The 27,155-nt window shown below is 46.6% G+C and overlaps 2 protein-coding genes across 7 annotated transcripts in view; one reads left to right on the plus strand and one right to left on the minus strand.

Annotated features, from left to right (window-relative positions):
* LOC311220853 (very low-density lipoprotein receptor-like) overlaps positions 1–27,155 on the plus strand; it is a gene marked incomplete at both ends in the record, with an annotated part of 391,622 nt that overhangs the window by 133,126 nt on the left and 231,341 nt on the right.
* The window catches only part of CTIF (cap binding complex dependent translation initiation factor), a 156,975-nt gene that overhangs the window by 67,273 nt on the left and 62,547 nt on the right, over positions 1–27,155 (minus strand). For all 6 annotated transcript variants that reach the window (XM_084304527.1, XM_084304524.1, XM_084304526.1 and 3 more), the window contains one exon: positions 3,338–3,414. In XM_084304527.1, the coding sequence (XP_084160653.1) occupies positions 3,338–3,414 (77 nt within the window). The remainder of the gene's footprint in view (positions 1–3,337; positions 3,415–27,155) is intronic.

Raw genomic sequence — 27,155 nt, forward strand, 5'->3', positions numbered from 1 at the left:
TGTGCACTTGTTCAATTAGCTATACCCTTCACCCTGGCATTTGAAAGAGAAACATCACAAATACCCAGAAGAAGTTAAAGAAGCTTAGGAGTATCATTCGATGACAGAGTATACATAGATTCTATTGGGGTACCTAGAGGAGTTCCTCATGAACAGGAAGCCAGGAATCAAATTGCTGCAGGGTTTGAGTCACTGTTCTGGTGGGTAACAATCAATAAGAATGTGGATTGGATTAATTATATTTATTATAATCAGCAGAGATTCATAAATTATACAAGGGATGCGATAAGAGGAATCACTGAACACCAGCAAAATGGCTTGGGAAAACAATAGCATTAGAGATGATGCTTGCGGAGAAAAGAGGTGTGTGTGTGATACTGAGCAACCACTGTTGCACTTTTATCCCCAACAATATTGCCCCGGATGGCACAGTAACTAGAGCATTGCAAGGGTTTACCACCGTTGCCAGTGAATTGGCAGAAAAATTAGGAACAGGCACTTCCACCACCAGACGGTTGGAATCTTGGTTTGGTAAATGGAAAGGGATGGTAGTGTCCATATTTACATCCTTGATCGTAGTAGCAGGAGTTTTGACAGCCATTGGTTGTTGCATTGTCCCCTGTGTAAGGGGACTTGTCAAGCGGTTAATTGAAACTGCACTATGGAAACAAATGACCATGGAGCCACCACCTTACTCAGATAAGATGATGATATTAGAGGAAATGGAGAGCAAAGAAAGTGAAGAAGAGGAAGATATCTACCAAATTACACCTTAGAGAAAAGTTTTGCAAAAATCAACAGTTTATAAAGAAGAAAAGGGGGAATTGTGGGAATAGAAATGTTGTTTTTGCAGAGTTACATTGTTTAGAGGAAAGGAATGTGGTATTGAGATATGCTTGCAATGATAAGAAAACTTAGCAGGCGACCTTGTAAAATGCAGACAACCAGACTCCTTAGGACAATTAGGTAAAAATCACAGTGTCAAGTCAGATAGGGGAAGAAACATTACCAATTCAAACAGTAAAAAAGTCAAAAGAAATTTGAAATTTAACAGGCCGGCTACTGGAGGCCATGCGTTGTTTGTGAAGCATCAGATAGATTGTGAACCTGGATTACCCACTCAGTGGGGAAACAGGGGAGGGTCCTGCCATCAAAAGGTATATAAACTGTGTTTTGGAACTAGTAGTGGCGCTCTCCTGCTTGTGGGGTGCCCGCCATTGCAATCGCGAATAAATTACTACTTCACTGAGATCCTTGCCTGAATCTAAGTTATTGGCTACAGAGTGTTTCTCACAGCTTTGACAGGCAGTGCTACCAAGGATGGACGTGTTTAGGGGGGACCTGGGCAGCTCTGTATACTCACCTCCCTTTCCATTTTATTTCATTCACGACTGCTTAGGGCTGAAGCAGACCCACATCTCCTCCTGCATGCTGCCATACTGACCCAGATTGAAGGCTTTTAAGTAAATCCTTGTGTTTTGTCCTAATCCAGCTCTCCTCCTGGAACATCACCCTTGTCCTCTGCAAAGCCTCACACTCAGCTATTTGCTCTGGGCTGTTCCTCACCCTGTATCTCCCAGAACCAGCTCAAGGCAGTTCCTTTTGCTATCACTCTTTGACATCTACAGGAAGGGCAGCAATGCCCTAAACACTTCTATTTATTGTGGTAATCTGAACCGAAGAGAAGAAGTACATCTGGCATGATCCCCACAGCTCTGCAGTGGACTGGCTGCACACATTTACAATGGCTGCAGCTCTGACTCAACGCAGTGCAATGCCCATCTCCATCCTCCAGCCACCTCCTTGCAGGGCTGGCTGAGCCAGAGGCCGTGTTTTGGGCTGCATGCAGCCTGTAGCAAAGGCTGGGCTTGTGGGATGAAGACAGGCACCTGCAGGAGGGCTACAGTTTGCATTTTGCAGCACAATGTGCTGTAATACTATGGTTTGCATTTTGCAGCCCCACCAGGTATCAGTGTGGAGCTTCAGGCATGAGACCCCTTTGCTCTGCAGGGGTCTCATGCCTTTTTTTTTTTTTCCCTAAATCACAAAATTGTCTTTTAAATTGTGTATGGTGAAAAAAGGAGGGAGCCCCAGTGACTGCTAGCCGCAGACTGGTCTGGTTTTCCTCCTGGCTTTCGACATCCAGCTCACAGCAGCAGCACACCAGTACTGTAAGGGATTACTCAAACTCCCCTCACCTCTGTCACTCGGTCCTATTTATCTCTGCAAGACTGCTGTACTTAAACTGAAGAAACTGTAAAGCCCTCGATGGCGACATGAGAGCAAGCAAAACCAGACAGAGGCTGATGATGAAATGCTATGCCCTAACTATCTGAATTGCAGAAATAACACGTTAAATTGGAAAACAGAGTTTTGCTGGAGCCCCAAGAGATGCATAGAAGGACCCTTTTTAAGACTTGCTCGCTGCCCACAGACAATTTCTGGGCTGTCTGAGCAAGCTTTTATCAGTTGCTCTGTAAAACTGAGGGAAAACAACACAAGCACAGAGATAACTGCACCATGGCTCCTTGCAGGCTGTTAGCAAGTTGAGGAGCGGTGGCTCGAGTCATCTGCTTGGAGATTTGGGGACACATCCTGCCTGCCATTGCAGTCTCTGCAAGACTTCCCCCCAAAATGAGGCCACAACGAGGCATTGCAACTGAGGCTCTGAGAAACCACTGTCCTCCTCCTGTTCAATAACACCAATCCTGCAAACTCCTGGGTTTAGAAATGCTTTACTGCCCTGGCTTTGTTGTCTCTGCCACAGCAGAAGAAAGCTGCATGTGTAACTGATTCCTTCATTCACAGCTTATTTTCACATTTAACCACAGTCAGGATTCCTATCAAGGACTCTAGATGCCCTCATCTAGAGCCCTAGAGTCACTCAGCTGCCTGCCTATTTAGCACATCCCCTTGTTCATGCAGAATGGCATCCGAGGCTTGCTGCAAACCCCTCTCAACCCATTTTGCAGCAAACCCTGAAAGTCAGCAGATTTTGCTTTTCTATGGAAAGAGAGGAAGCAAGTCGCAGGGACTCAAAGCCTTTACAGATAATGTCTTGCCAGCTGCCTCTTCTAAGGAAAGTGGAGGGATCTGGCTATGCTGGAATATTTAAGAGGAAGAAGAGGTCTGGAGCAATACAAGATATACCCCAAATTTCAAAGACAAACTGGAGGGATGGACATTAGTGCTCCAATAACAGTTTTTGCATTAATTCAATGGTGACAGCTGCTAAAGAGCAATATTGTTCAAAGACACTCCATGAGACAGTGGGGGAAGATGTGCAATGAAGAAGAGAAGGCTAAAAAAAAAAACATTAAAGAGATGTTTCATCTACCTCCGGTCGTTTCTTCTCCTTCTGAACAGCTTTTTGGTGTGTGCGATTTCAGCTTCATGAGGCAATGGATGGTAACCCTGTAACAGAGGGAAAAGCAACCATCAGTTCCACGATACAGGAGGCATCGATATATAGGTGCTCAGAGTGAGACAGAGCTGTGTGCTAAGCGCATGAGGCTGATTCAAGAAAATGTTCCCATCTGTACATCCTTACAAAACACAAACCAGGACAATACTGAATCATTGGGATTAGAAATTAGAGAGCGATTGATTAAGAATGAATAGGTGCTATATTTGTAATGTACTGCGCCTGTGCTGTGCTTAGGCCTTCAGATAACAGGAGCCCCTCAGACCCCAAGAACCAGATCAAAACAACCTTATGGTTCAGACTTTAACCAAGGCGTCAGAGATAAGGAGGACTGTTTACAAAGGGACAAGATAAGGAATGTTAAACATACAAGGCCTCGAGATAACAGGAGCCCCTCAGACCCCAAGAACCAGATCAAAACAACCTTATGGCCCAGATTGTGACCAAGGCTTCAGAGAGCATGCGCAAAGTGATGAGGTGAAAAGTTCAACCCTGATGAAGACATCTTACTTCATCCCCACGACCCTCAGCACCCACCACCACAAGGCACTGAGCAAGCGCAGACAAGAAGAATTTATGGAAATGACTTCTTGTAGCTAATTTTAATACTAAGCGGGGACAGGTTATGCGTATGTACAGGCGTATTGGGAAACTTCATATATATGTAACTCTTTACTGCATACATGTATAACCACGGCCTTGAAGCTTGAAGCCGCGTTAGGTGCGCATGACTTTGGTGGGACTACCCCCCATGCTGCCCAGCGCTGAGTAAACATATCTACTTTACAATCTTACTGATTGTGGAGTCAGCTTTCTGTGAGTCATTTTGGTGAGCCAGGCAGAAGACACTCTGCTCGGCTGCGGGATCAGCTGCGGAGCGGACGCCCCTAGGTGCACCCTGAGTATTTTGCTCGGAGGGGACTCCACTCTCAGCTGCTCACCACGGGAGCAGACAAGGACCTCCTGAAGCTGCAGACAAACGGTATGTTTTACATTACAGGAGGGGCCTGTAAGTCGTACACATGGCCGGGGCAGCTGGTAAATCGTGCAGAGACGCCTGGCATGCAGCATAGTCCCTGTAAGGGAGGAGGGTACCCTACAGGCTGACCGATAGAGTGGTCAAGGGGGATTTGCTGACCAATAGAGTGACTGCTAGCGATCTTGGGAGTAGATTGAGCAAATCCGAGGTTACCGCTGCATCCCGGTTTTGGAAGCCAGGATGGACCTGCTAATGACTGTATAAGAAGCAGGAGAAGGGTAAGCAGGCCTCTCACAATTGTGACAAGGTTATCTGGGTAACATTTTCAGCTGCTGGAGGAATACTAACTGGAGTGTTAATAATTGTATGTCTTATTCTTAAGTGTCCAGGTAATTTGTGTTAAAAGTATTTGTGTAAGTGTAAGGGTTTGAAACAAAGTGGAATAAGTCACTCCACGAAGAACGCAGTCAGAGACAATACTTGTTTGGTTGGTTATCATTCTAAATTATATTCTTGTGATATGAATGAAATGTGCTAGGGGACTCTCTGTGTGATTGCATGATTGTGCTGTGTGAGTGAGATGCAGGGTCGCTGCGAAGCTAGTGCAGAGGTCTGATCCGCGGTTCCATATTCTCCGCAAGGGGAGTGGGTGGAGACGAACGAAGTGTGTGACAGACGAAATAAGTGCTGTTTTATCCAAGTTTTGATTGGTGGTGCCCAATATATGGGCCTGGCTGTGTATCTTGTGATCCTATTTTTGCTCTTAAATGCTTTGAGTGTGACAAGAAAAAGCATTATCTAAGTAACTAACAGACCATGTGACTAAGTGCACAGTCCAATCTCTTCTTAAATTCAGCCAGGCTCGGTGCAGTGACCACTTCCCTGGGGAGCCTGTTCCAGTGTGCAACCACCCTCTCTGTGAAGAACCCCCTCCTGACGTCCAGCCTAAATTTCCCCTGCCTCAGCTTAACCCCGTTCCCGCGGGTCCTGTCACTAGTGTTAATGGAGAAAAGGTCTCCTGCCTCTCGACACCCCCTTACGAGGAAGTTGTAGACTGTGATGAGGTCTCCCCTCAGTCTCCTCTTCTCCAGGCTGAACAGGCCCAGTGACCTCAGCCGTTCCTCGTACGTCTTCCCCTCCAGGCCTTTCACCATCTTCGTAGCCCTCCTCTGGACACTTTCCAACAGTTTCATGTCCTTTTTATACTGTGGTGCCCAGAACTGCACACAGTACTCGAGGTGAGGCCGCACCAGCGCAGAGTAGAGCGGGACAATCACCTCCCTTGACCTACTAGCGATGCCATGCTTGATGCACCCCAGGACACGGTTGGCCCTCCTGGCTGCCAGGGCACACTGCTGGCTCATATTCAACTTGCTGTCTACCACGACCCCCAGATCCCTCTCTTCTAGGCTGCTCTCCAGCGTCTCATCGCCCAGTCTGTACATGCAGCCAGGGTTTCCCCGTCCCAGGTGCAGGACCCGGCACTTGCTCTTATTGAACTTCATGCGGTTGGTGATCGCCCAAATAAATACAAGGGAATGGGAAATCAAGGAAATAAGTAATATCCAAAACAAAGACGTTTTAAATAAAGCCTCCTTGGGTGCATATCGGCACATTCGAAGGATATTGTTAGAACTGGGGGCACAGATAGCGAGAGGACTTTCACTAAGTATTGCAGTCAGTGGTGGCCACTATATAAGCTAAATGGCCATTTTATGGATCAATCGTCTATAACACTATCTTGCAATTAATGTTTTTGAGGAGAGAAGGAAAATGGGATGAAATGTTGTATAGCATCTGGGAGGGAAAAGGTATGGAATTAAGTTGGACCCTGACTGAGCCTTTGGTGCTGGCATGAGAAAAGTACAGGCTGGAGAAAGATAAAGGAAGTGTTAAAAGGGTCGTTGAAGGTGTTAAAGGTGTGGCATGTAGTATTTAACAGAGCTGTCTGAAGTTGAATGAGCAGGGAAAGAGGATGTAGGAATGTTAATAGTTCTGTCTCAACCCGAGGCTGAGATCTCAAAATCACGGCTGTGAGCCCTCTGGGGCAGAGGGACCATGATGGGTCCGAGAGAGTTGTCATGGAAACAGAAAAGCAGCTAACTCTTAAAACAACCTGAGTTCATGTGTGAGCTCAGCGGTCCCATTGGCAATCTAAGGGAACTTTCGAAGAGAAAATAATAATAATAAAAAATATATAAATAAAAAAATTTTGAACCTGCTTTCAGAAAACAAACAGAGTTAATTGCCTCTTTCTAGGGCAATCAGCCCCTGATACCGGAAAGAAATTGTCTTAGGTTGCAGGATAAACTTACAACAGTCAGGAATGATGGGGACCTGGGGCATCTAGCCTAGCAGGTCCACTGGTTGAAATAAAGCTAGGGAATGAAGAAGTGAGGCTTGAATTTTTTGTTGGTTACGGGAGTTTATTTTCTGTGTTAATTAGTCTGTAAATGTAAATTCAATAGGAGCAACTGTCCAACAGGAAAAGGTATTTTTCTTTTTTTTTTTTCAATGCTTGAAATTTAAATTGGGAAAAATGATTGGAATTACAAACTGAGAAAAACAGTCAAGTTTGGTTCATGGTACTAGATTTAAAGGATGCCTTTTTCTGCCTGCCCGTGGCAACTGAAAACCAGAAACTCTTTGCCTTTGAGTGGGAAAATAATAATAGAGGATGGAAAACTCAGCTTACTTGGACAGTGTTACCACAGGGGTTCAAGAATAGCCCCACCATATTCGGGAACTGTGATCTTGAAGCCTGAAAGACCCCTTCCGGAAAAGGGGACACTGTTGCAATATGCAAATGATAGTTACTGAAGAAGAAAAGGAATGTGTGTAATGGACTGTGAGTTCACTACATTTTTTCGGCACTAATACTGTGAACCCAGGCTCTTTCCTTAGTAACAGAGTTTCCAGATCACCCATTCATGATTGTATCAAGACCATGGACATGGTATACTCCTCCTGACCAGACTTAAAGGAAACACCCCTAGAAGATATGGAGGATTGGTATATAGATGTCAGCAGCTTCATCCGCCAGGGATTTCACCTCACAGGATATGCGGTAACAAACATCAGCCCAAAAGGTGGAAATCATCACCTTGATAAGAGCTCTTGAGCTGGCAAACATTTGGACAGATTTGAAATATGCCTTTGGTGTGGTGCATGTACACGGGGCAATTTGGAAGGAGAGAGGACTGTTATCTTCCTCAATTAAACACACAGAAGAGGCTGATAGCAGTTATTAGAGAAGAAGGAAAAATGAGGCCCAGACAGGAGCAGCCCCGACTAGGCAAGGATCAATGTGCCCTATGTAAAAAACTTGGGCATTGGAAAAACGAATGCCCAGAACGGAAAAGGGAACCGGAGAAGGGAGGTGATGGTCGTGCGTGTAAAAGATGACTGAAGAGGACTGGGGGAATCTACCCCAGTAGATCCGCTGGTTATAAAAATGAAGCTGGGGAAGGAGGAAAAAGAGGTGGAACTTATCAGTTTTAAATAAAGCATTAATATCAGTGGGGAATGATTACATTGTAGTAAAGGGGGCAACTGGCCAATCTGAAATAGCATATTTCTGCAAACCATTGAAATATAAATATGGGAAACAGTGGGGCATTCACAAGTTCCTATACATGCCCAACTCCCTGGAGTCACTCCTAGGGAGAGATTTATTGGAAAGATTACAAGCAACCATTTCATTTAAAAATGGGGAGATTATTCTGGAGGTAAATGATGAAAGATATGTGGAAGTGTTGATTTTGATATTGACAGCTATTGAGACCAAAGAGTAAATTAGTGAGGAAATCCTAAGTCAAGTGTTTTCCAGAGTATGATCTTCTAATGTACCAGGGAAGGCGAAGAATGCACTTAAACAGTACCCCTTGAAAAAGGAAGATAGAGAAGGAATTAGCCCGATAATTGATTAACATGCTTAACACCAGAGCTAACCTGGTTTACCATTTTAGATCTGAAGGATGCCTTCTTTTGCCTCCCTCTCCATGAAGCCAGTCAGAAAATCTTTGCATTTGATTAAAAAGGCCCTAAGAGTGGGCGCAAAACACAGCTCACACAGACAAGGTTGCCTCAGGGCTTTAAGAACTCACCCACCTTGTTCGGAGAACAACTTGCAAAGGACTTGGAGACCTGGGAAGCCCCATCAGGAGAAGGAAGACTGTTGCAGTAAGTAGATGACCTCTTAATAACCACCCAGACAGAAGAAGCATGTGTGGCCTGGACGGTAAGCCTCCTAAACTTTCTGGGACTACAGGGGTATAGGGTATCGAAGAAGAAGGCTCAGGTGGTTAAGCAGAAGTTGATCTACGTGGGTTATGAGGTTAATGCCGGACAACAGACCTTGAGGCAAGATCGTAAAGAAGCAATATGTCAAACCCTGAAACCTGAGACAATAAAAGAACTGCAAACCTTTTTGGGAATGATAGGATGGTGCAGATTGTGGATCTATAATTACAGATCGCTTGTAAAACCGCTTTATGTGCTCATTGCAAATGGGAACAGGGACCTCCAATGGACAAAGGAGACCATGCGAGCTTAGGACCAACTAAAGAAGGCTCTCATGTCAGCTCCAGCTCTGGGACTTCCAGATGCAAATAAACCATTCTTCCTTTTCTCCCATGAGAAACGGGATTGCCCTGGGAATACTAGCACAGAACCTGGGCCCATATTGAAGGGCAGTTGCTTATTTTAATAAGCGGCTGGATGCTACCGTCAAGGGATGGCTGAGATGCCTCAGAGCCATTGCAGCAGTGGTGCTAAATATCCAGGAAGCACGCAAGTTCACCTTGGGACAGAAAATAACTGTGCTAGTGTCTCACAGTGTCCACAGTGCTGGAAGTGAAAGGTGGTCACTGGCTTCCCCGCAAAGGTTCCTGAAATCAGCAGAAACCAAGGGAAGCCAGTACACCATGACTGCCTGGAGACCATTGAAGCTACCTACTCCATCCGTCCAGACCTGAAGGACACTCCTTTTGATGATGTGGAAATATGGAAGCAGCTACGTCATCAGCGGAAAACGACATGCTGGGTATGCAGTTACCACTTGCAAAGACGTAATAGAATCTGGAAAATAAACATCTACACGGACTAAATAATGAGATTATTGGAAGCAGTTCAGCTGCCTAAAAAGGTAGCAATCATGCACATTAAGGCACACCAGAAGGTGAGCTCAGAATTGGAGGAAGGAAATGATCTGGCAGACAGAGAGGCAAAAGAAGCAGCAGAAGGTGAGGTAGCAACGGAGAGAGCCCTGATTCCAGACAGGCAAATTCCCCTTGAAGGTAAGCTTGTATATAACAAAAAAGGATAGAAAATTAATCGGAAGTCAGAAGGGAAAATATAACCGAGAGGGATGGGCTATTACCAAAGAAGGGAAGGGGAAGCTAGTCATCCTCTCCAATTTATTGTGGTCACTGGTAAAGAAAGAACACCAGAAAACACATTGGGAAATAGACACCTTGTAAAACTCCCTAATTGGAAAAAATCTTGCCAGGAACTTATATGTTACCATCACTCAAATAACTTAACAATGTGATCTTTGTCTCTAGACTAACCCCAAAAATGCACCCAAACCAAAACTGTGTCAAATTGGAAAAGGCCATGGGCCCGGGCAACAGTGGCAAATTGACTTTTCCGAACTTCCAAGAAAAGGGGGGTGTCGATATTTACTGGTGTTAACAGATACCATTTCAGGATGGCCAGAGGCTTTCCCCACTAGGACTGCCAAAGCCTGAGAGGTAACTAAGTCTCTTGTAGAGAAAACTTTGAAACCACAGTGGAAAGGACTATACCAGGTGCTCCTTACAACCTCCACCGCAATTGAGGAACAGAGTGCCTGGATTCACCATTCTCAAGTGAAGAAAGCTTTAGAAGCCCCCTGGAAAGTAACACCAGGTGACGGTGAACTGAAACTAAAGCTCGTTCGAGCAAAATGAGGACAATACGGTCAGGAGTATTTAATAATACCGTTAGCAAGAATTTAGTTAACAGAATTGTTTTATTTCTATGGCTTAAAAGTTGTAATTGTGATTCAAGAAGGTGCCTCTGTGATAATAGAGAATGGTGAATGGCCTTGGTCCAAAGCTGTAACAACAGAGGATAAGAGCATAATGGAAAGTTAGATCTTTAGCTCTTAGTTGTATGCAAGCACAGTTATGGTTGCAGGCAACAGCTGCCTTGATCATTAGGGAAGGAAGTGAAGACATTTTTCCGGCTGAAGTCCGAAAGATTGTTTGGGACAATGCCAATGATTTTGAGAAGAAGTTCCAGTCTTGGTGGACCCTGGTAAATTTTACCTATGATCCCATTGTTTGCATGGCTACTGCCTTCATGCTTACTATATGTAATGCCACAGTTTATGTTATCCACTGATCATTGCACTAGGATTAAACCATGAGGAGACAGTGCTCTATCCTTCAGAGCATAGAACATGGGCACGGATGGAGAATGGGAAATGGCAGTCTGTAAATCTAGAATCATGTGCTACCCGGGAACAACAAGGATTTATTTGTGAAAGTAATACAATTGATGCTCAGGATGTATGTCTTGACACGGAGCAAGGTGTTTGCCACTTTGAAATTCATCCAAATACTAGTCAAAAGACTGTGCTTGTATATGTTGGTCAAGGGTGCGTGTGTTTAAGAACTGCTTGTGCTTTTGTAGAAGTAGATAAGGAGAACATAGATCCCCCTAGCAAAAATCATCCTAACTTTCGTATTTGTAACTTTGTTAGAATCATCGGGTGTGATTTTCTATATTTGGCACCAGTGGTATCCCACCAGTTGATCAAGTCTAACAACACAAAGTATCACAAGTTATTCAGAGTTTTGCAAAGAGTAAAACAAGACACAAATCACAGCTGGTGGGATACACTCTTTGGATGGTCGCCAACTGCAACTGGGATTTTGAACACATTGTGTCAGCCAATGTTTTATTGATATTAGTAGGTATAAGTTTAATATTGTCTTATGTAATACTTGTTTGAAATTGGAAATTGTTGCAATGAATGTCCATGTTAGCCTCCTTGACAAAAGTGCATGGCAAGGCATTGAGGGGTACACATAGAGACTGGGAAGAATTTTTGTATTAAGTAAAAGAAGTTACTAGATTTTCCAGAAAAGGGGGGGCTGAATCATTGGGATTAGAAATTAGAGAGCGATTGATTAAGAATGAATATGTGCTACATTTGCGATGTACTGTGCTGCGCTTAGGCCTCCAGATAATAGGAGCCCCTCGGACCCCAAGAACCAGATCAAAACAACCTTATGGCCCAGATTGTGACCAAGGCTTCAGAGAGCATGCGCAAAGAGATGAGGTGAAAAGTTCAACCCTGATGAAGACATCTTACTTCATCCCCACGACCCTCAGCGCCCACCACCACAAGGCACTGAGCAAGCGCAGACAAGAGGAATTTATGGAAATGACTTCTTGTAGCTAATTTTAATACTAAGTGGGGACAGGTTATGCGTATGTATAGGCGTATTGGGAAACTTCATATATATGTAACTCTTTACTGCATACATGTATAACCACGGCCTTGAAGCTTGAAGCCGCGTTAGGTGCGCATGACTTTGGTGGGACTACCCCCCGTGCTGCCCAGCACTGAATAAACATACCTACATTACAATCTTACTAATTGTGGATTCAGCTTTCCACGAGTCAATACCTCAAACCCAATCAAAACTTTCTTCTCCACTTCTGTTCTTCCTCTCTCCACTGAAGGTGCCAGGTTATCTGGCTCCAACTTGGGATGTTTGTCTGCTTAGAGGGGTGCTGTATTTACCATCCTGCTATGGACATCATGAGGCTTCATTAATGTCAGCAAAGGGATTCGAGGCTCCTGGACAAAAGGCACTATGGAAGTGTAAAGTGTTATTTATTTCCCAGGGACTATGGAGCTGTCATAACCCTAATGATTATTATTTATGTAGCATTGTACTCCCCAGGCTGGCAATAAAAGCCTTGTAAAAGTTAGTCCTTTTATTTCCACAGCGATCTATCTCACTGTTCTAGCTGGAGCTGCAGAGGGAGCAGTAAGGTAAGGGCAAGGGCTGGGCGGGATGGGTTCTCGTTGAGCAGCAGCTTTGTCACATTGGCATGACAATACTGCCTGGAAAAAAAAATCCCTCTCCATGCAAAGATAGCCTTAAAAATTACAGTTAATTTTGGTAGCGGTTACAGATATTATGAGATCCTCTGGTGGAAGATATAACAGAGGAGAAAGGTTTCTGTGGATGGCAAAGAGCAGAGCAGGCATCCCAGAGTCCAAGACTAGCAGGGCTTAACCTGACCATCCAGACTGGAGAAAGGCACCCCACAGGTGCTGCAGCAAACTCACAGCACTTTGGAGACCTTCACCCTTTGAGATTTGAAGCAATGCAAAAGTCACCAAGCCCCTGGGTAAATCTTGCTGCTGGCTAGCCTGCCCCCATTTCAGCCTTGCTTTGCCAGCAGGGTTGAAGTGTGTTTTTTGGGAAGGTGGTTTCCCTCCTAACTTCCTTTTTCACTTCTACTCTTCCAGAGAGAATCACCCCACACCACAAAGAGCCCTCCTCATGCTCCCTGTACCTTGCCACAGCCCAGCCTTGTATCCTGGTTTCAGTTAGGACAGAGTTAATTTTCCTCCTAGTAGCTGGTAGGGTACTATGTTTTGGCTTAGGATGAGAAGAGTGCTGATAACATGCTGATGTTTTAATTGTTGCAGAGCAGTGCTTACACCAAGCCAAGGACCTTTCAGCTTCTTGCTCTGTCCTGCCAATGGGCAGGCTGGGGGTGCAGCAGGAGCTGGGAGGGGACAGACCCAGGACAGCTGACCCAGACTGGCCAAAGGGGTATTCCATCCCATCTGACGTCATGCTGAACAATATATAGGGGTGGCTAGCCGGGGGGAAGGGGCCGGACTGCTCGGGGTTAGGCTGGGCATCGGTCAGCGGGTGGTGAGCAATTGCATTGTGCATCACTTGTTTTGTACACATTATTAGTAGTAGTACTATTATCATCATTATTGTTATTATTATTATTGTTATTATTTTCCTGTCTTATTAAACTGTCTTTATCTCAACCCACAGGCTTCACTTTCCCGTTTCTCTCCCCCATCCCAGAGAGGGAGGGGGGAGGGTGAGCGAACGGCTGTGTGGTGTTTAGCTGCCAGCCGGATTAAACCACAACAGTCCTTTTTGGCGCCCAACGTGGGGCTTGAAGGGTTGAGATAATGACAGATCTGACCAGAGTGTGTTAAACTAAAACTGGTATAAGTATTAGACCTGCTTAATAGTTGCTAGTCACAGTGCTGATTGCTTTAATCTCAAGTCTGCTGTGCCTGTTTTCTAAATTGAGTTTTATAACTCGTTACTTTCTGTATGTGCTCCCTGTCATGCTGTTTATGCTTTCCGGGCCCTGGTTTAAGATCATTATGGTACTGTGCGGTGTAACAGTGGCTTATGATAGGATGAAATTTCTGGTCATGACTCCAACCTGGTATTTGTACTCAGTACTGTCGTCGACTCTATACTTTGGAAACCATATCTAGGAAACTATTAACAATTACACCTATTGACTTTTTTCGTCAGGGAGCCAATCTGCGGAGGGGAAAGGGGAAGATATTTTTTCCTACTTGTTCACTCTCCCTTTCTCCTTCACCTCCCTCTTATCCTCCGAGCTTGTTACAATAGTTCTCCAAAATATTGAATATCCTTGGGATACTCAGACCAGCATGTTCTTGTTGTTATGTCTCCTAAATGTGCTTCAGGTTTTGTTTAAGGTTAAACAACTACTTAGGAATCTCATCCAGAGATCTGTCCTGAGGCAGGATAGTTGTGAGTGGCAGGGAGTGTGGGAGGATATGGGCAGGTTTCTAGAGCAGTGGGCACCTCCAGTGTTTTGGAAATTCACCCCTGAACAACTTCAAAATCCTAAAAAACTGGTAGAGTGCTTGAAAAAAAGGGTGTCATGACTCTGTCAGTTCCAAAGTGACACAAATCACTTTAACGTGCTGGGGTCTGGCCCATGCCTATCTAGCTGCAACTGATGCTACTGTCAACCGAGCGACAGACCCTGCGGCCACTCCAAGTCCTGTGACAGACCCAACAGCCGCTCCAGTTCCAGCTCTTGCAGCCTCTCCAGCTCCTGTGGCTGGGTCAGCGAAACAAGCTGTAGCAGTGGGATTATCATTTGGTTAACTGGGTTTGACTGGGCTTTTCCTGCAGCCAAACACCTTATGGTTAGTTCTGGGTGGCACCACAGAACCAGAGTCCTCCCTGAGGAGCCCCCAGCCCCTCTGGGCAGCCTGGGCCAGGTCTGCGACATCCACCCAGCACAGAAGTGTGGCCTAGCAGGCAGGGGGAGCCGCCAGGGCTCCGCTACGGGTCCAAGGCATTTGGGCCTGGCCCTGGGCACTGCCACAAAGAGCCTGAACACCACTGAAATGAGCCTGGAGATCTTTGAGGTCAAGCAGTTTGAAATTATACTGAGGCTTTTTCATTACTGTGGCTGCAGTCTGAGGCCTTCTCACCTCTTTGAATGCTTCTTGTTCACTGATTGCACAGGAGGAGCTTAATCTCTCTGAGATCTGGTCCTCTGAAAATTCACTTGCTATTGGCCAATGGGTACCAAAGCTAATGGGAAAAGGAAGGGAGGGAGCAGACACACAGCCCAGTCGCATCAGCTGTACTAGGTTAGGAAACAAGGCTAAAATTAGCACAATACTCAGACCATTTCCAAATGTTGTACTACCACAGCAGGCTAAAGCTTGGGGTATTTTGAAGAATTTAAGCTGCACTGCAAAAACATGTGCAAATACAATTATCCTGAAAAACGAAACCATCTCTGCAGAGCACAAGCACCCAAAGTACCGATTTCCCATGAGCGAAGCTTCATTAAGTGTCAGGAGCTCTAGTACTGCCCATGCCCACAGGCAGAGCTGTGCACTGCTGCGTGGCGTCCTCACAGCACACCACTGCTCCTCCTCATCCCTCTGTCCTCCAGAACAGACAACCCGGGTGTGAGAGATGGGTTAACGGCATGGGAACACAGCTCCTAACCCAAGGAGCACGCCTGGCCACTGCCCGTGCCCAAGCAGAACTCAGCGTCCCCGCTAGGAGAAGCAAGCATCTCCCTTCTCTGGCCAAGCAGTTCCCTTCCTTAGTCCTAGCCATCAGACAATGTTTTGGAAAAAAACTGTCACTAGTTCCTACTCTTGTGTATTTTGGTGCCTAAGCAAAGCTAAATTTGGAAGGGAGAAAAGTCGACTTTTTTGTGCAGCAGGCTGATGTAAAAGGAAATATCAGCAACTCCCAAGAAGGGTGGAGTGCTTGGACAAGTCGAGGGCGCTGGGTGGGCGAGTGCAGGCCAGAGTCCCAAGGGCACAGTAAATGCATTTATGACATGGCTCTTTGATTTGTCTGGAGGCTGCTCCCCACTGCAGGTCACGCAGTGCGACACTAGAAGTGCCTTTAGCAGAGCTAATTCACTGAGGACAATGGGGATCTGAAACACAACTCTTCCATTTTTCAGCAGGCTGGCTCTCTATGAAGCTGAAATCCCCAAGCAGAACCAAAGGGATGTGCTTTGCCAGGCAGAGGACCACCCTGTGCCCTGCAATGGGTCTCCAAGTACACCAGAGAGATGCTCTTCACTCCTGCCAGAGCCAGCAGACAGCAGTGAGCCGAGGTGCCCACGGATTTCACACGTGGGTTTGTGACTTGTCCATGGGCAGTAAAATCATATTTGGTCTCTTTCCCACAGCAGTTTTATTTTTATATTTATTCACAGGTGGATTGAGAACATAAACAACATTTCAGCGCTGCTGGTTCTAGAAGCGAGAGGTATGGGAAAAGCAAAGAACAAGGAGTCCACGGTCTTCGGAAGTACCACTAATATAGGTCATTTTCAATCTTGGAGCAAAATGCACTGTGGTTTACATGGTGGTAAACTTGGAGCAGAACCTGAGAAGCCCATGGGACTTCTAATGTATGTATGTGTATGTCAAATTTAAATTACAAACATGCACGCTACTACAAGAAAGGCCAGCAGCTCTGTGAGAGAAGGACCAGCCCGCTCTCTGGCCAGTCCCCTAGAGATCAGCTCTGATGTGCTGACATCTTTTCAGATGTTTTTGGGAAAGCAGCTCTTGGAGAAGAGGTGGTGGTGTCTGGCAAGCTTAGGTGATTGTCATCTGGCCAGCTAGCAGGTGCCAAGGGAAAGCTGTCCTTTACCGTGACTGCTACAAGCAGGCAGCAGAGCAGGGCAGGTTTGTCGCTGCTCCCAGGAAGCCGCCCCAAGAAGCAGCTTGCAGGGCAGATGGAGCCGGAGAGGAGCTCTGCTGCGGCAGGGATGCTCAGCAAGGTCACGGCGTGGCTGAAGCCTTGCTGAGCACCTCTGCCGGATCCTCAGCCCTGTCCACCCACCCATGGGAATTCAGAAAGGCGGCAGCCCCCTCTGTGCTGCTCCAGGCCCATTGACATGAAACTTTAATGGACGAACAAACAAAAACCTTTCAATGTCTTGTTGGCACTCTGCAGCAACCCCAGAGCCTCCGTCTCTTACCTAGCCTGCTGGGTGCTGGGAGGGACACGAGGAAGTGGGGCACGGCCAGTGAAATGCAGGGAAATGGGGAGTTTTAGAGCGACTCTGCTCCTTGCTTGAGCTTTTGTGCTGTTTTTCTCATGCCTCCTCTGCAGCAGCACCAACTGAGGAAGTTGGAGCACCAGCTTTGTCTCTTTTTACAGGTGACGGTAAATCCCACCATAAATCAGAAGGCCAAGTTAAGGGCATTCCACAAAGACTCAGTAAAAATCTACGGGCATATGACAGTCTGGTGTTCATCGTTTCATCTCATGTTGCTGATGTCTGCCTAATGCAGCCTGACCCTTGGATGCCAAACCTCACTCTGTAAAATGCTCTTCTTCACCGCTACCCATGCCATCAGCCTCTGCTACAGCCACTGAACAAGATGCTCACAGCCCTGAGACAGTCAAGTAGGAAAAGGTGACCCAAAAGGGAAACAGCATCGCTGAAACCCAGAGCAAGCAAATTGAGAAAAGAAGTGGGACAGATGGAAACAACCAAGGCTGGGGTGATGGGAGAAGTAAAAGAAATGATCTGGCCGTATTGCAGTATTGGTCCACAAGAGCTTTATCTCAAAAGCCTTTGTGCCCTCAAGAAACATCTCCACCCCTGCTTATCTTAAGCAAATGGTGGCAGAAGGCCTGAGCTGAACAAACAGGTTGTTAGGCCGCCAATAGACGCCGGGAGCTTTGCTCCGTATTATTACACCCAAAGTTCAGGGTGGGATTTATTTTCGGAGGCAGTGGGAAGTGGGCAGGGCTGGGTTTATAGCAGCACTGAAGACACTGCCTCTGCAACAGCAGCGACAGAAATACTGTGGCTGAAGGCAGGGCCAAAAGGTAAACAAATATTGCAGCTCCAGAAATGATCCACAGAAACCAGCCCAGAAACTCATAACATATCCTGATAAGGTTTCCATCCACCTATATGACGGGTTGATCGCTGCAGGCCTGGAAAGCCAGGGACAACATGGATCTATTTATTTAAATATGTTCAGCCAACGCTGAGCACGTTCAGGGTCAGGCTGCAAGGTGTGGACCAGGCGGTGCCCACGTAGGATGAGCAGTTGGGGACATACCCCATCAGAGATGTCCCCATCACCTCTGCGGCCGGTGTTTGTCATCACCAGGGGCACTTTGAGCAAAGCCAGCTGCTGGGACATCACTTGTATCTCTTCCCCTTCCAGGAATTCCCACAAAGGTGGCCTGCCATCCACTCTCCTCTGACATGAGGGGAATTTTCTACCTCTTGAAAGAAGAGGGTTGTGGCACAACCCAAAGCCTTGACCTGATTTGGAAGCCATGGAAGAATACAAAACAATGGCAGGAAGGGGCCTGTAAATGATTTCCTCTCTGTTAAAATTTAAGTGATAAATCTGTTCCTTCAAATTGCAAACTATTCGTTTTTCCTGGAAGGTGCTCACAATATTAGCTTATTAGATTATAGCTAATAATCACAATTATTAGCTTATTAGCTGATTATTAGAATCAATCGGTGCTCCTTTTTTATCAGGACTCAAAGCCAACTGAATAGAAAGTGCAACGATTTCACACCGTGCTCCAAGCCCAAGGCAAAAGGTGGCTCAGTCGTTACAGCCCTGCGCTGTGGTGGCTCTCCCATCATGCAGCATGCACGGCACAGCACACGTCTTCTGGCCACCTCCAAGGATGCTTCTTCAGTCTAAATTCAGCTGTTGGGTCGGCAAAGGTGCCTGTGTTTCCAGACACCCCAGGAGCACAGGTCTTCGGGCTTCACCACCACCAAGCCCCGCAGTGACGGAAGAGGAAGGATTCTCTGTGGGACCTCAGGAATAGGACGTGCTCGCCTGATGAATCATGGCATGGCGCAACACTCCTATCAAATGGGAGGCATAGGAAATTGTTTCTTGGGAGATGTCCCGGTTTGGAGGATTTCCTGATTAACTGCATCTTTGGGGAGTGTGCCATAAGTGTACATTGCCAGCAAAGGCTGAATGTGGAGCTGCAGCGTGATTCGGTGGTGAGCACCGCGGAGGAGACTCTTTTCCCAAAGAAAGGGTGGGGATACAGATGAGCAATGACTGTGATGGCAAACATGGTGACAGCTAAACACACTCCTTCCTTGGTTATCGTTAAAAGTACCATGTCAATTTCCTACAGGGCTCTGCCCTCCCACATTGCCCCAAGGGTGCAAACTCCTGTAATCCCATTTGCTGAGTGTTAACGACAATTTTTATGGCCCCTCTCTCAAAACTGTGGGCATTTTAATGAATTACAGGCTCCACACACGCAGAGTCCCAGATCTGAAGAAGCATCACTTCAACTCTGTCTCTTCCCACCCCTTTGTAGTGGGTTTACGTGGCAAGGTTTTGGTAGCAGGGAGCCATAGGGGTGGTTTCTGTGAGAAAGATCTAGAAGCTGCCCCATGTTTGGGAAGGGCCCCATTGTTTTCCAGATCCGAGCCAATAAGCGATGTTGTTTTGCGCCTCTGTGAGAGCATATTTAAGACAGGGAAAAAACGCTGCGCCACACAGCAGCCGGGAGAGTCAGTGGAGCGAGAGAACAGCCTTGCACCAAGGTCAGTGTAGAAGGAGGGGGAGAGGTGCTCCAGGCGCCGGAGCAGAAGTCCCCTGTGGCCTGTGGTGAGGACCATGGTGAAGCAGGATGTCCCCCTGCAGCCCATGGAGTACCACGGTGGAGCAGGGTTCCATGCTGCAGCCCGTGGAGGAGACCACGGTGGAGCAGGTGGCCCTGCACCGACGGAGGCTGCCGCCTGTGGAAGACCCCTGCCGGAGCAGATTCTGGGCCGGACCTGTAGCCCGTGGAGAGGAGCCCACGCAGGAGCAGGTGATCTGGCAGGAGCTGCTGCCCGTAGGGGAGCCAGGTTGGAGCAGTTTTCTCCTGAGGGATGGACCCCGTGGTACGGACCCATATCTGGAGCAGTTCTGGAAGAGCTGCTGCCTGTGGGAAGCCCACGCCGGATCAGTTCATCAAGGACTGCATCCCGTGGGTGGGACCCCACAGCACAGGGGACGAGAGTGACCGAGAAGGAGCGGCAGAGAAGAAGTGCTGTAGACTGACCATAACCCCCATTCCCCGTTCCCCTGCGCCGCTCGGGGGGAGGAGGTGGAAGAGGGTGGATGGGGGGGGAAGGTGCTTTTGTTTTTTTTTCCTTTGTTTTCTCACTTCTCTCGCTTGTTAGTTGTAGGCAATAAATCTTACTATCTCCTTATGCCGAGTCTGTTTTGCCCGTTACAATAATTATTGCGTGATTTTCTCGTCCTTATCTCAATCCTTGAGCCCTTTTCACATATTTTCTCCCCATTCCTCTTTGAGGAGGGGGAGTGAGAGAGCGGCTGTGGTGGAGCTCGGCTGCCCACTCGAGCGGAACCACGACACCCTTTTCCCCAGCTTTTGCTATCAGCTCCCAGCAGAGCAAACACCCACTAGACAGACGATAGCGTAGACCCTGGCATTAAATACTTGGGGGCAGCTTCATCCCTCTGCAACCAGCCCTGGGATAAAACCAAAGACACAGAGAACGGCAGGAACAGCTTGGCATCAAGCTGCCCATGTGAGATAAAGGATGCAAATGTAATTAAAGCATTAGAATAATTAGGCAAAGTACCTCCAGTGAAATGCACCTTGAACCTTCCTCAGTGCCATCTGCTGATGACTGACAGCAAGTTTTCTGGGCTCTGTTTTAAACACTTGGCCCCATAGCTCCTGAATTATATATAATTCCAAGAATTATATATAAAAATCTTGGAGAAATATATATAAAAACTTTGAAATCCTGCATAAAGTCTCCTCAGAGGAACCGCAGACACATAGTACCCACCGACATAACCGTGCTGGGCAGGGGTAGCAGCAGGAGCCATGGAGCGAGGTGCACACTGGAAGCATTGATGCCGGGTGCTCCAGATGCACTGACACAGACACGTGGTGCCATAGGAAGAGTATAAAAAGAAATCCCCTTTGTTACCAGAATCCGCAAATCCAAAATCAGTCACAATCTGATTTAGGAAATGGAGTTTTTCCCATGTTAAAGCAAAATGGAAACAATACTTCATGAGTGGAAGTAACTTTAATTGTTTTAACTGATGTAATTTTAGTGTTGTTTAGGTTTATTGTTTATTTGTATGCATTTCCTCTAGCCTGGTCATGCTTAAAAACAAACCTTACTGTCAGCAGTAAAGCGTCCCATCCGTAAATAAATGCATTTATCCAGTAAATACAGATACAACCACAGCACTGCCTGGAATCCTTAAATACAGAATATTTAAAGAATCAACATTAAAATAAACAGTGTTGGCGACCTGGGTTTGCTTTTCCCTGGAAATAAGAGCCTCTTTCAGCTATTATCGGGGATAAATGCTGCCTGCATCACATAGGCCCTGGTATTTGCCTTGTGGTCTGTTCAGCTCACGCCGTGCAAACACTACAGCATCAAATTTGGCACTAACCGATGGTCTCAGAGGTGATGGATTCAACTTGCCCCGTTCCTGCTCCCTTCAACTGGGGGTTTGCCTGTGGGGATGCTGGCTGGCAGTGGCACTCTCTCTGACTGACCAGTGCCACCAATGCCACCACTGGCCAGCAGGCTCCACATTGTGCTGGGTGACAGGCACTAAGTTGCTCTGCTGTGGGCTGGAGAGCTTGGGGTACAGACTGGCTCCCAGCTTGCCCAGGCTTACCCTGAGAAAGGGCTGCACTGCTTGGAAAAGCCTTTCCTACATTTTGCTTGGTTGCTGCTAATTTGGGGGTGAAGGAGGAATTACTCTAGCTGGGACTTACAATGTTGTGATGTTGCTATGGGAATATTTGTAACTTCAGCTGAGACCATGCATTTCTTTAAAGTATACTCCTCCTCTGTATTTTTCACATTCACAAATCTGTTTTTCCTCATCTCTTGCCCCTTCAAAGCCTACAGCCCCCAGTCTGTAGACGTGGATGTGCTGATCCTGCCTCCCAGCACCTCCCCACCATGCATCATGGGGCTGGGGGCACGAGGAGGACCTCCCTGATGTATTTTTTGTGATCTCTGAATGGATCCAATAGGACATCAGGGAGTTTTGGAGTAGGACCCAAGTCACCTTCTACCCTGCAGAGTCTGTTGAAGCTCTGTGCAACCACCAGCTATTTTTTTTGGTACAACACCCTCTGGCAAAAGCAGCTTCTGCCCCATGTGCTCACCTCAGCATCACTCCCAAAAGAAGGTAGGGGTTGTACCCATGTATATTTTCATTTCACCCATATTATTAACAAAAGATTGCCCAAACAGACATGAAAAACACGCAATCCCCCAGAACCAAGTCCCTGCAAATCTACCCAACTTGGGTGGACCAGAGTTTTAGCTCATGCTCATGCAAACTCCCTGGGACAGTCCAGCAGCTATGGAGGCCCTCGATTGCAGACTGGTAACTTCATAACCTTACAGACAATAGGTGGCTGCTCCTTCCTTTCAACATGGTAGAGACTTTCTCACCATGCAGCCCTTGGCACTTCCCTTTGGAGGCGATCCAAACACACACTCTCACACCACCCTAAGATGGGAGGCAGCAGTTAGTAAGTCAATGCGCATTTCTCTGCTCTGCTACCTGGAGAGGGGAGGCAAGTGGCCTCAGAGAGGTGGCTTGTCTCACCATCATCCTTATTGCTGTGATCCATGCACTCTGACACTGAAGTTGAGGGGAATTTCACCACCACTTTCAATGGGGTCGTGATGGTGGCAGCCCCTTTTGGTCCACCAGGCCATAGCCCTTCTCGCAGGCTCAAAGACGGCACCTTCCTGGCTGAAACAAGCTGTGCAGAATATCAACAGCCTTTCCTTCTTCAAGGCCCTCGTATTGTGCTTGAAACATTTTCACACAATAGATATTCCTGTTTTCAGACTCCTATTCCCAAGACACAGCCAACACATTTTCCCTGGGACTATACCACAAAGAAATGAAAGAAATGTTTTTTCTCAAGTGTCCACTTAGTCCAGCTCTGTGGGAACAAGTGAGGACCTCATGTCACTGCCACCCTTGCTCAGAACATACCCCGGTGTGTAAACATTGATTTAATCCTATAAAAACCTCATTCTTCCCTTTGAAAAGTCCCACTCCTTTGCCCTGACCCTCTGCTAGCCTACTGGTACTTTGGACTTGGGCAGAAGAAACTGTTTCTTGAGTCTGCTCCCTCCCAGGATCCTCCCTTTATGCATCAAGCCCTCCAATTCCTCCTGCTGTAATGGGTCTTAATGCAGTGACAAGTACAGAAAACATTATGCACTTGCCACAGAGTATCAGTCATACCACCTCGTTTATTAATTACACTGGTGGTTTTTAACAGGTGCTTTGCAGACCTCTGGGAGCCATGGACTACCTTTAACAGCAAAACGAATACAAGTAGGCAAAGCAAGTTTGTAGCTGCTTCGCAGCAGTCTCAAATGTGACATTTGTAAATGGATCTGGCATTTCCACAAAAAAAAAAAAAATCTTAAAAAATGGCTTCTTATCTAAAATCTACTAGAGGACAGGAAACAAGACAGCAGTATCTGCTCTCCCATGTCTTGCAAAGAATGAACCTCAACCATGACAACTCCAAAGACACAAGGAAACCTCATATTCTCCAGGCACCAGGCAAAGATCAGCCTTTCTGCCAGTAAAAACATGCATTATGGGTACTTTTGTGATGGCTGTCGGGAGCCGGGTGAAACCCGTTCAATTCATTTTGCATCGAACCAAGTTCCTCCAGGCTGTATTTCATCAGAACCAAGCGGGGACAAAGAAGAACCAGCAACAAAACATGGCAAACAAAGCATGCCACCCCTCCTTGCTGGGGTGTTTTTAGCTCCTTCACTTGGGTGTACGAGCCCTTCTTGTTGGCATGTGTGGTAGACAATACAGGGGCTCATTTCCAAAAGTTGGAGAGCTCTGAGAGATAGGTCACGGAGAGCTGTAAGAACCTTAAATTAGGTCTCTAAGTATTGTATCCAAACTGGTTTTAGACATCCTTGCCTCCATACATCTCTGCCCACTATGCACAGCTGAATGCAGGTAGAGGAGGTGCACGGGGTCCCTCCTCCTGCCCGCACCTCTGTTGGGGAGGCAGACAGCCCGGCGAGGTGGCATGGCTGTAGCCTGCCCTCCCGCAAATCAACTCATCAGATGTCTGCGCGGGTGCCTGCATCTCCGCACTTGGCAGCCTCAGCCTCTCTCTCCTTATCAACACCCAAAATATTCACTTAAGATCCATGGTCTTTCGCCAGCCAGAACACCTCATGAGGAGCACAAGCATCTCTTCCATGCCTCCAACAAACCGAAGGAACAAAAGCAAGGCTCTTCCTCAAGCACAAAAAAAAGTAATAATTAAAAAATAAAAATAATAAAAAAATCCCACCAGCTAAGAAAAGCTGGAGGTTAATATAAATTCCATGGGTTTGAGGGGGAAATGGAGCTGCATTCAAAGACTCGATGCCTAACCATGCTTCCTTCATCTGGCAACTGTGCACTCCCCAAGCAGAGTTATTGAGGAAGTTAGACAAGAGCTATATTTGTTGCAGCTGCAGATTTCCCTTAACCCCTGGTAGTGGTGTTTTCAAAAAAAACAGAGCTTGTTTTCCGATGCTGGCTTTTCATTTTCATGCATGCCACGGCCACAGCTATTAGCTTTAATCACTGTCATGCATAGATTAAAAATAATGAAAAAACCTTTGCCATTCTAAGAAGTCCAGGCTGGATGAGCAAAAGGGGGATTAAAACAAGGTTTTCAGGAATTAACTTGGAACAGGAAAGAAGAAGATAAAGCCATTAAAAAGCTTGCACTAATACAGGAGTCCTTTTTGTTTTAAGTGTTAATGCAGCCATGAAAATTCCTACCAAGATTTATTAGTTGGGTCATGTATCTGCCTTGCTTCCTCTCCTGATGATAAAATCAAGGCTCTTTCACTCCACTAGAATGCTTCTTTCTCCCAATTAAGAAGAAAAAAATTGTATATCTTTTTCAAGACTGTGTTTATAGTATGCATAAGACTACCTGTGAGGCTGACACCTTCAGAAAAATGAAATACAGATACACTGCCATCAAGATACCTGGTTAGAGAGTAAATTGCTATGATTCTCCTCAAAAGGCGAGTGTGCTGCTTTCGGTACCGTCCCCTTCCATCATCCCCATCCTGCCAGAGCGCTGGCGGTCCCAGAAAGGCGCAGCACCCCACTCTCTCCTGACTGCCTCTGTGGGCCATCAGCTCAGTAGAGCACCTACTTTACCCAAACCCACTTCCAAGTCTGCTGTTTGCCTTGGCCCTTGGCCAGCAAAGCACTTAGGCACATGCTTAAAGTTAAGCACAAGAGTAAACAGCTTGAAGTCAGTGGGACTTAAAATTAAGCATATATTTCAAGGATTTGCTGGATAAGGGCCTTAGCCCCGGTGTGCCACGTTTAACTTGGATGATTCTGGGCTTACTGGCTCCCTCTTTCCCCGAACGCTCTCCATCAGACCAGGCAACAAACCATTTCTGTTTTGCCACCACGCTAGAGGCTGGCTTTAAAGAAACCTTGTCTAGCCTACAGGCAGAGTATGCCTTTCTTTAATTATACCTGCCTGTAAAATACCTTCTAGAAATCCCCACCCAAACAAAGCCTCAGGAAAGGAAATAACGGAAATTCTTGATGGTTTCCACGGGGGAAGTGATCCCAACCAGGTGAACGCAAGATGAGGCTGATGACTGTTCCTACTGTACGTAACTCCCAGCCCACGGACACTCCTTAAAGGACCAGGAGAAACCCCATTACCATCCCGATTTCCCAAGGCAGAAGCCTTGAAGCTGGCCCCTGGCTCCATGAATGTTCAGATCCTGCCTCACCACTCTGAAAAGCCTCTCAGTGGACACATGGGGAAAGAAGAGACACGAAATCCATGAGACTCTCTCACTTGTCCCTGTAGGGAAGTGCAGCACCTGATGATCAATCTTCCAAGAGGCCATGCAGCTTCTAAAGGGCTAGAAGTCTCCCCCAGACTCCTGCTTGATTCTCTTTGTCTTCCATGCCCTTTCACATGAACTTTTATACTCTTTTTCAATTGCATCTACGCTTGCTAGGGCCTCGGTGGCTGTGGGCAGGTGTGCAGTACTGGCAGAGACAAAGCCCTCCTGCACAGAGGTAACCACTCCAAACAGGCAGCACAGAAGGACGTGGAAGACATGGGCAGAGGAGACGAGCAGAGGACTAGAAACTTGGACACAGAAGATGAAGATTCGCTGTTGATTTATCCAGAAACAGGACTGCTCTCATCAAGAAGCAACAACTTGCCCAGACTTGACAGGAGACCCTATCCAAATTTTAAAAGACTCTAGATGAGCACTAGATCTTCAATCTTCTTCTGCACAGACTTCTTCAATGCCCAAAAAAACTCTTTTTGTCCAACCTTACATCAGGTTGGACCTCAGACCTCCCAGAAGAAGAGCACAGCCACGGGCTGCCACACTTGCCCTTCCTGAAGCCCATGACTCTCAGAAGTTAGGACTGGCAGATTAAACTAAAGTACCGCCTTGCATGCAAACCTTGCCATGAAAAGATGCCAAACAAGGCGATCTGCTTCTCCTTCAGACAGGAACAGCAGGATGGTCAAGTAGTCAAGGAACTCCACCTCTAACGCAGCAGGTTCCCAGCCTCGTGCACACTTCCAGCCCTCAGAACTACTTGTGAAATACTTCCCTAGCCTTGCTGGCTATGGTCAGTTGTGCACAATTTCCTCTTCTAGATGAGGAAAAGTGGCAAAAGAGCTAGATCTTGTAAGTGTTACACTTCACCTGCTCTCCACAAAGGCCAATGTAGCCCATTCTGTTATCATTCATTACCTGTGTAGCTACGCTGCTTGGAAACACAACTGAAATGTTAGATGCTGGATGAAGAGACTAGAAAGCTGCTCTAATACCTGGACAAAACCAGCAAAACACCAAGGCTGAAATAAGAAATAGCTTGCTTACTTCTACCTTTGAACACGGGCATTTGTAAAAAAATGAGTTTAAATAACAAACCTGTCTGTCTAAGCATTTATAAATTGAACCAAAGATACTTTTCCATTCATATAAAGGATCCTTGCAGTGTGTGTAGCTGCAACCCACAGGGGTGGGTGGGAGACCTTGCATTTCTCTCTGGCCATGAGTGTCCCACCATGCCCTCAAGATTGAAATCAGGCAAGACATGGT

This window comes from Netta rufina, assembly GCF_964035555.1.
Source record: "Netta rufina genome assembly, chromosome: W".
NCBI lineage: Eukaryota > Metazoa > Chordata > Aves > Anseriformes > Anatidae > Netta > Netta rufina.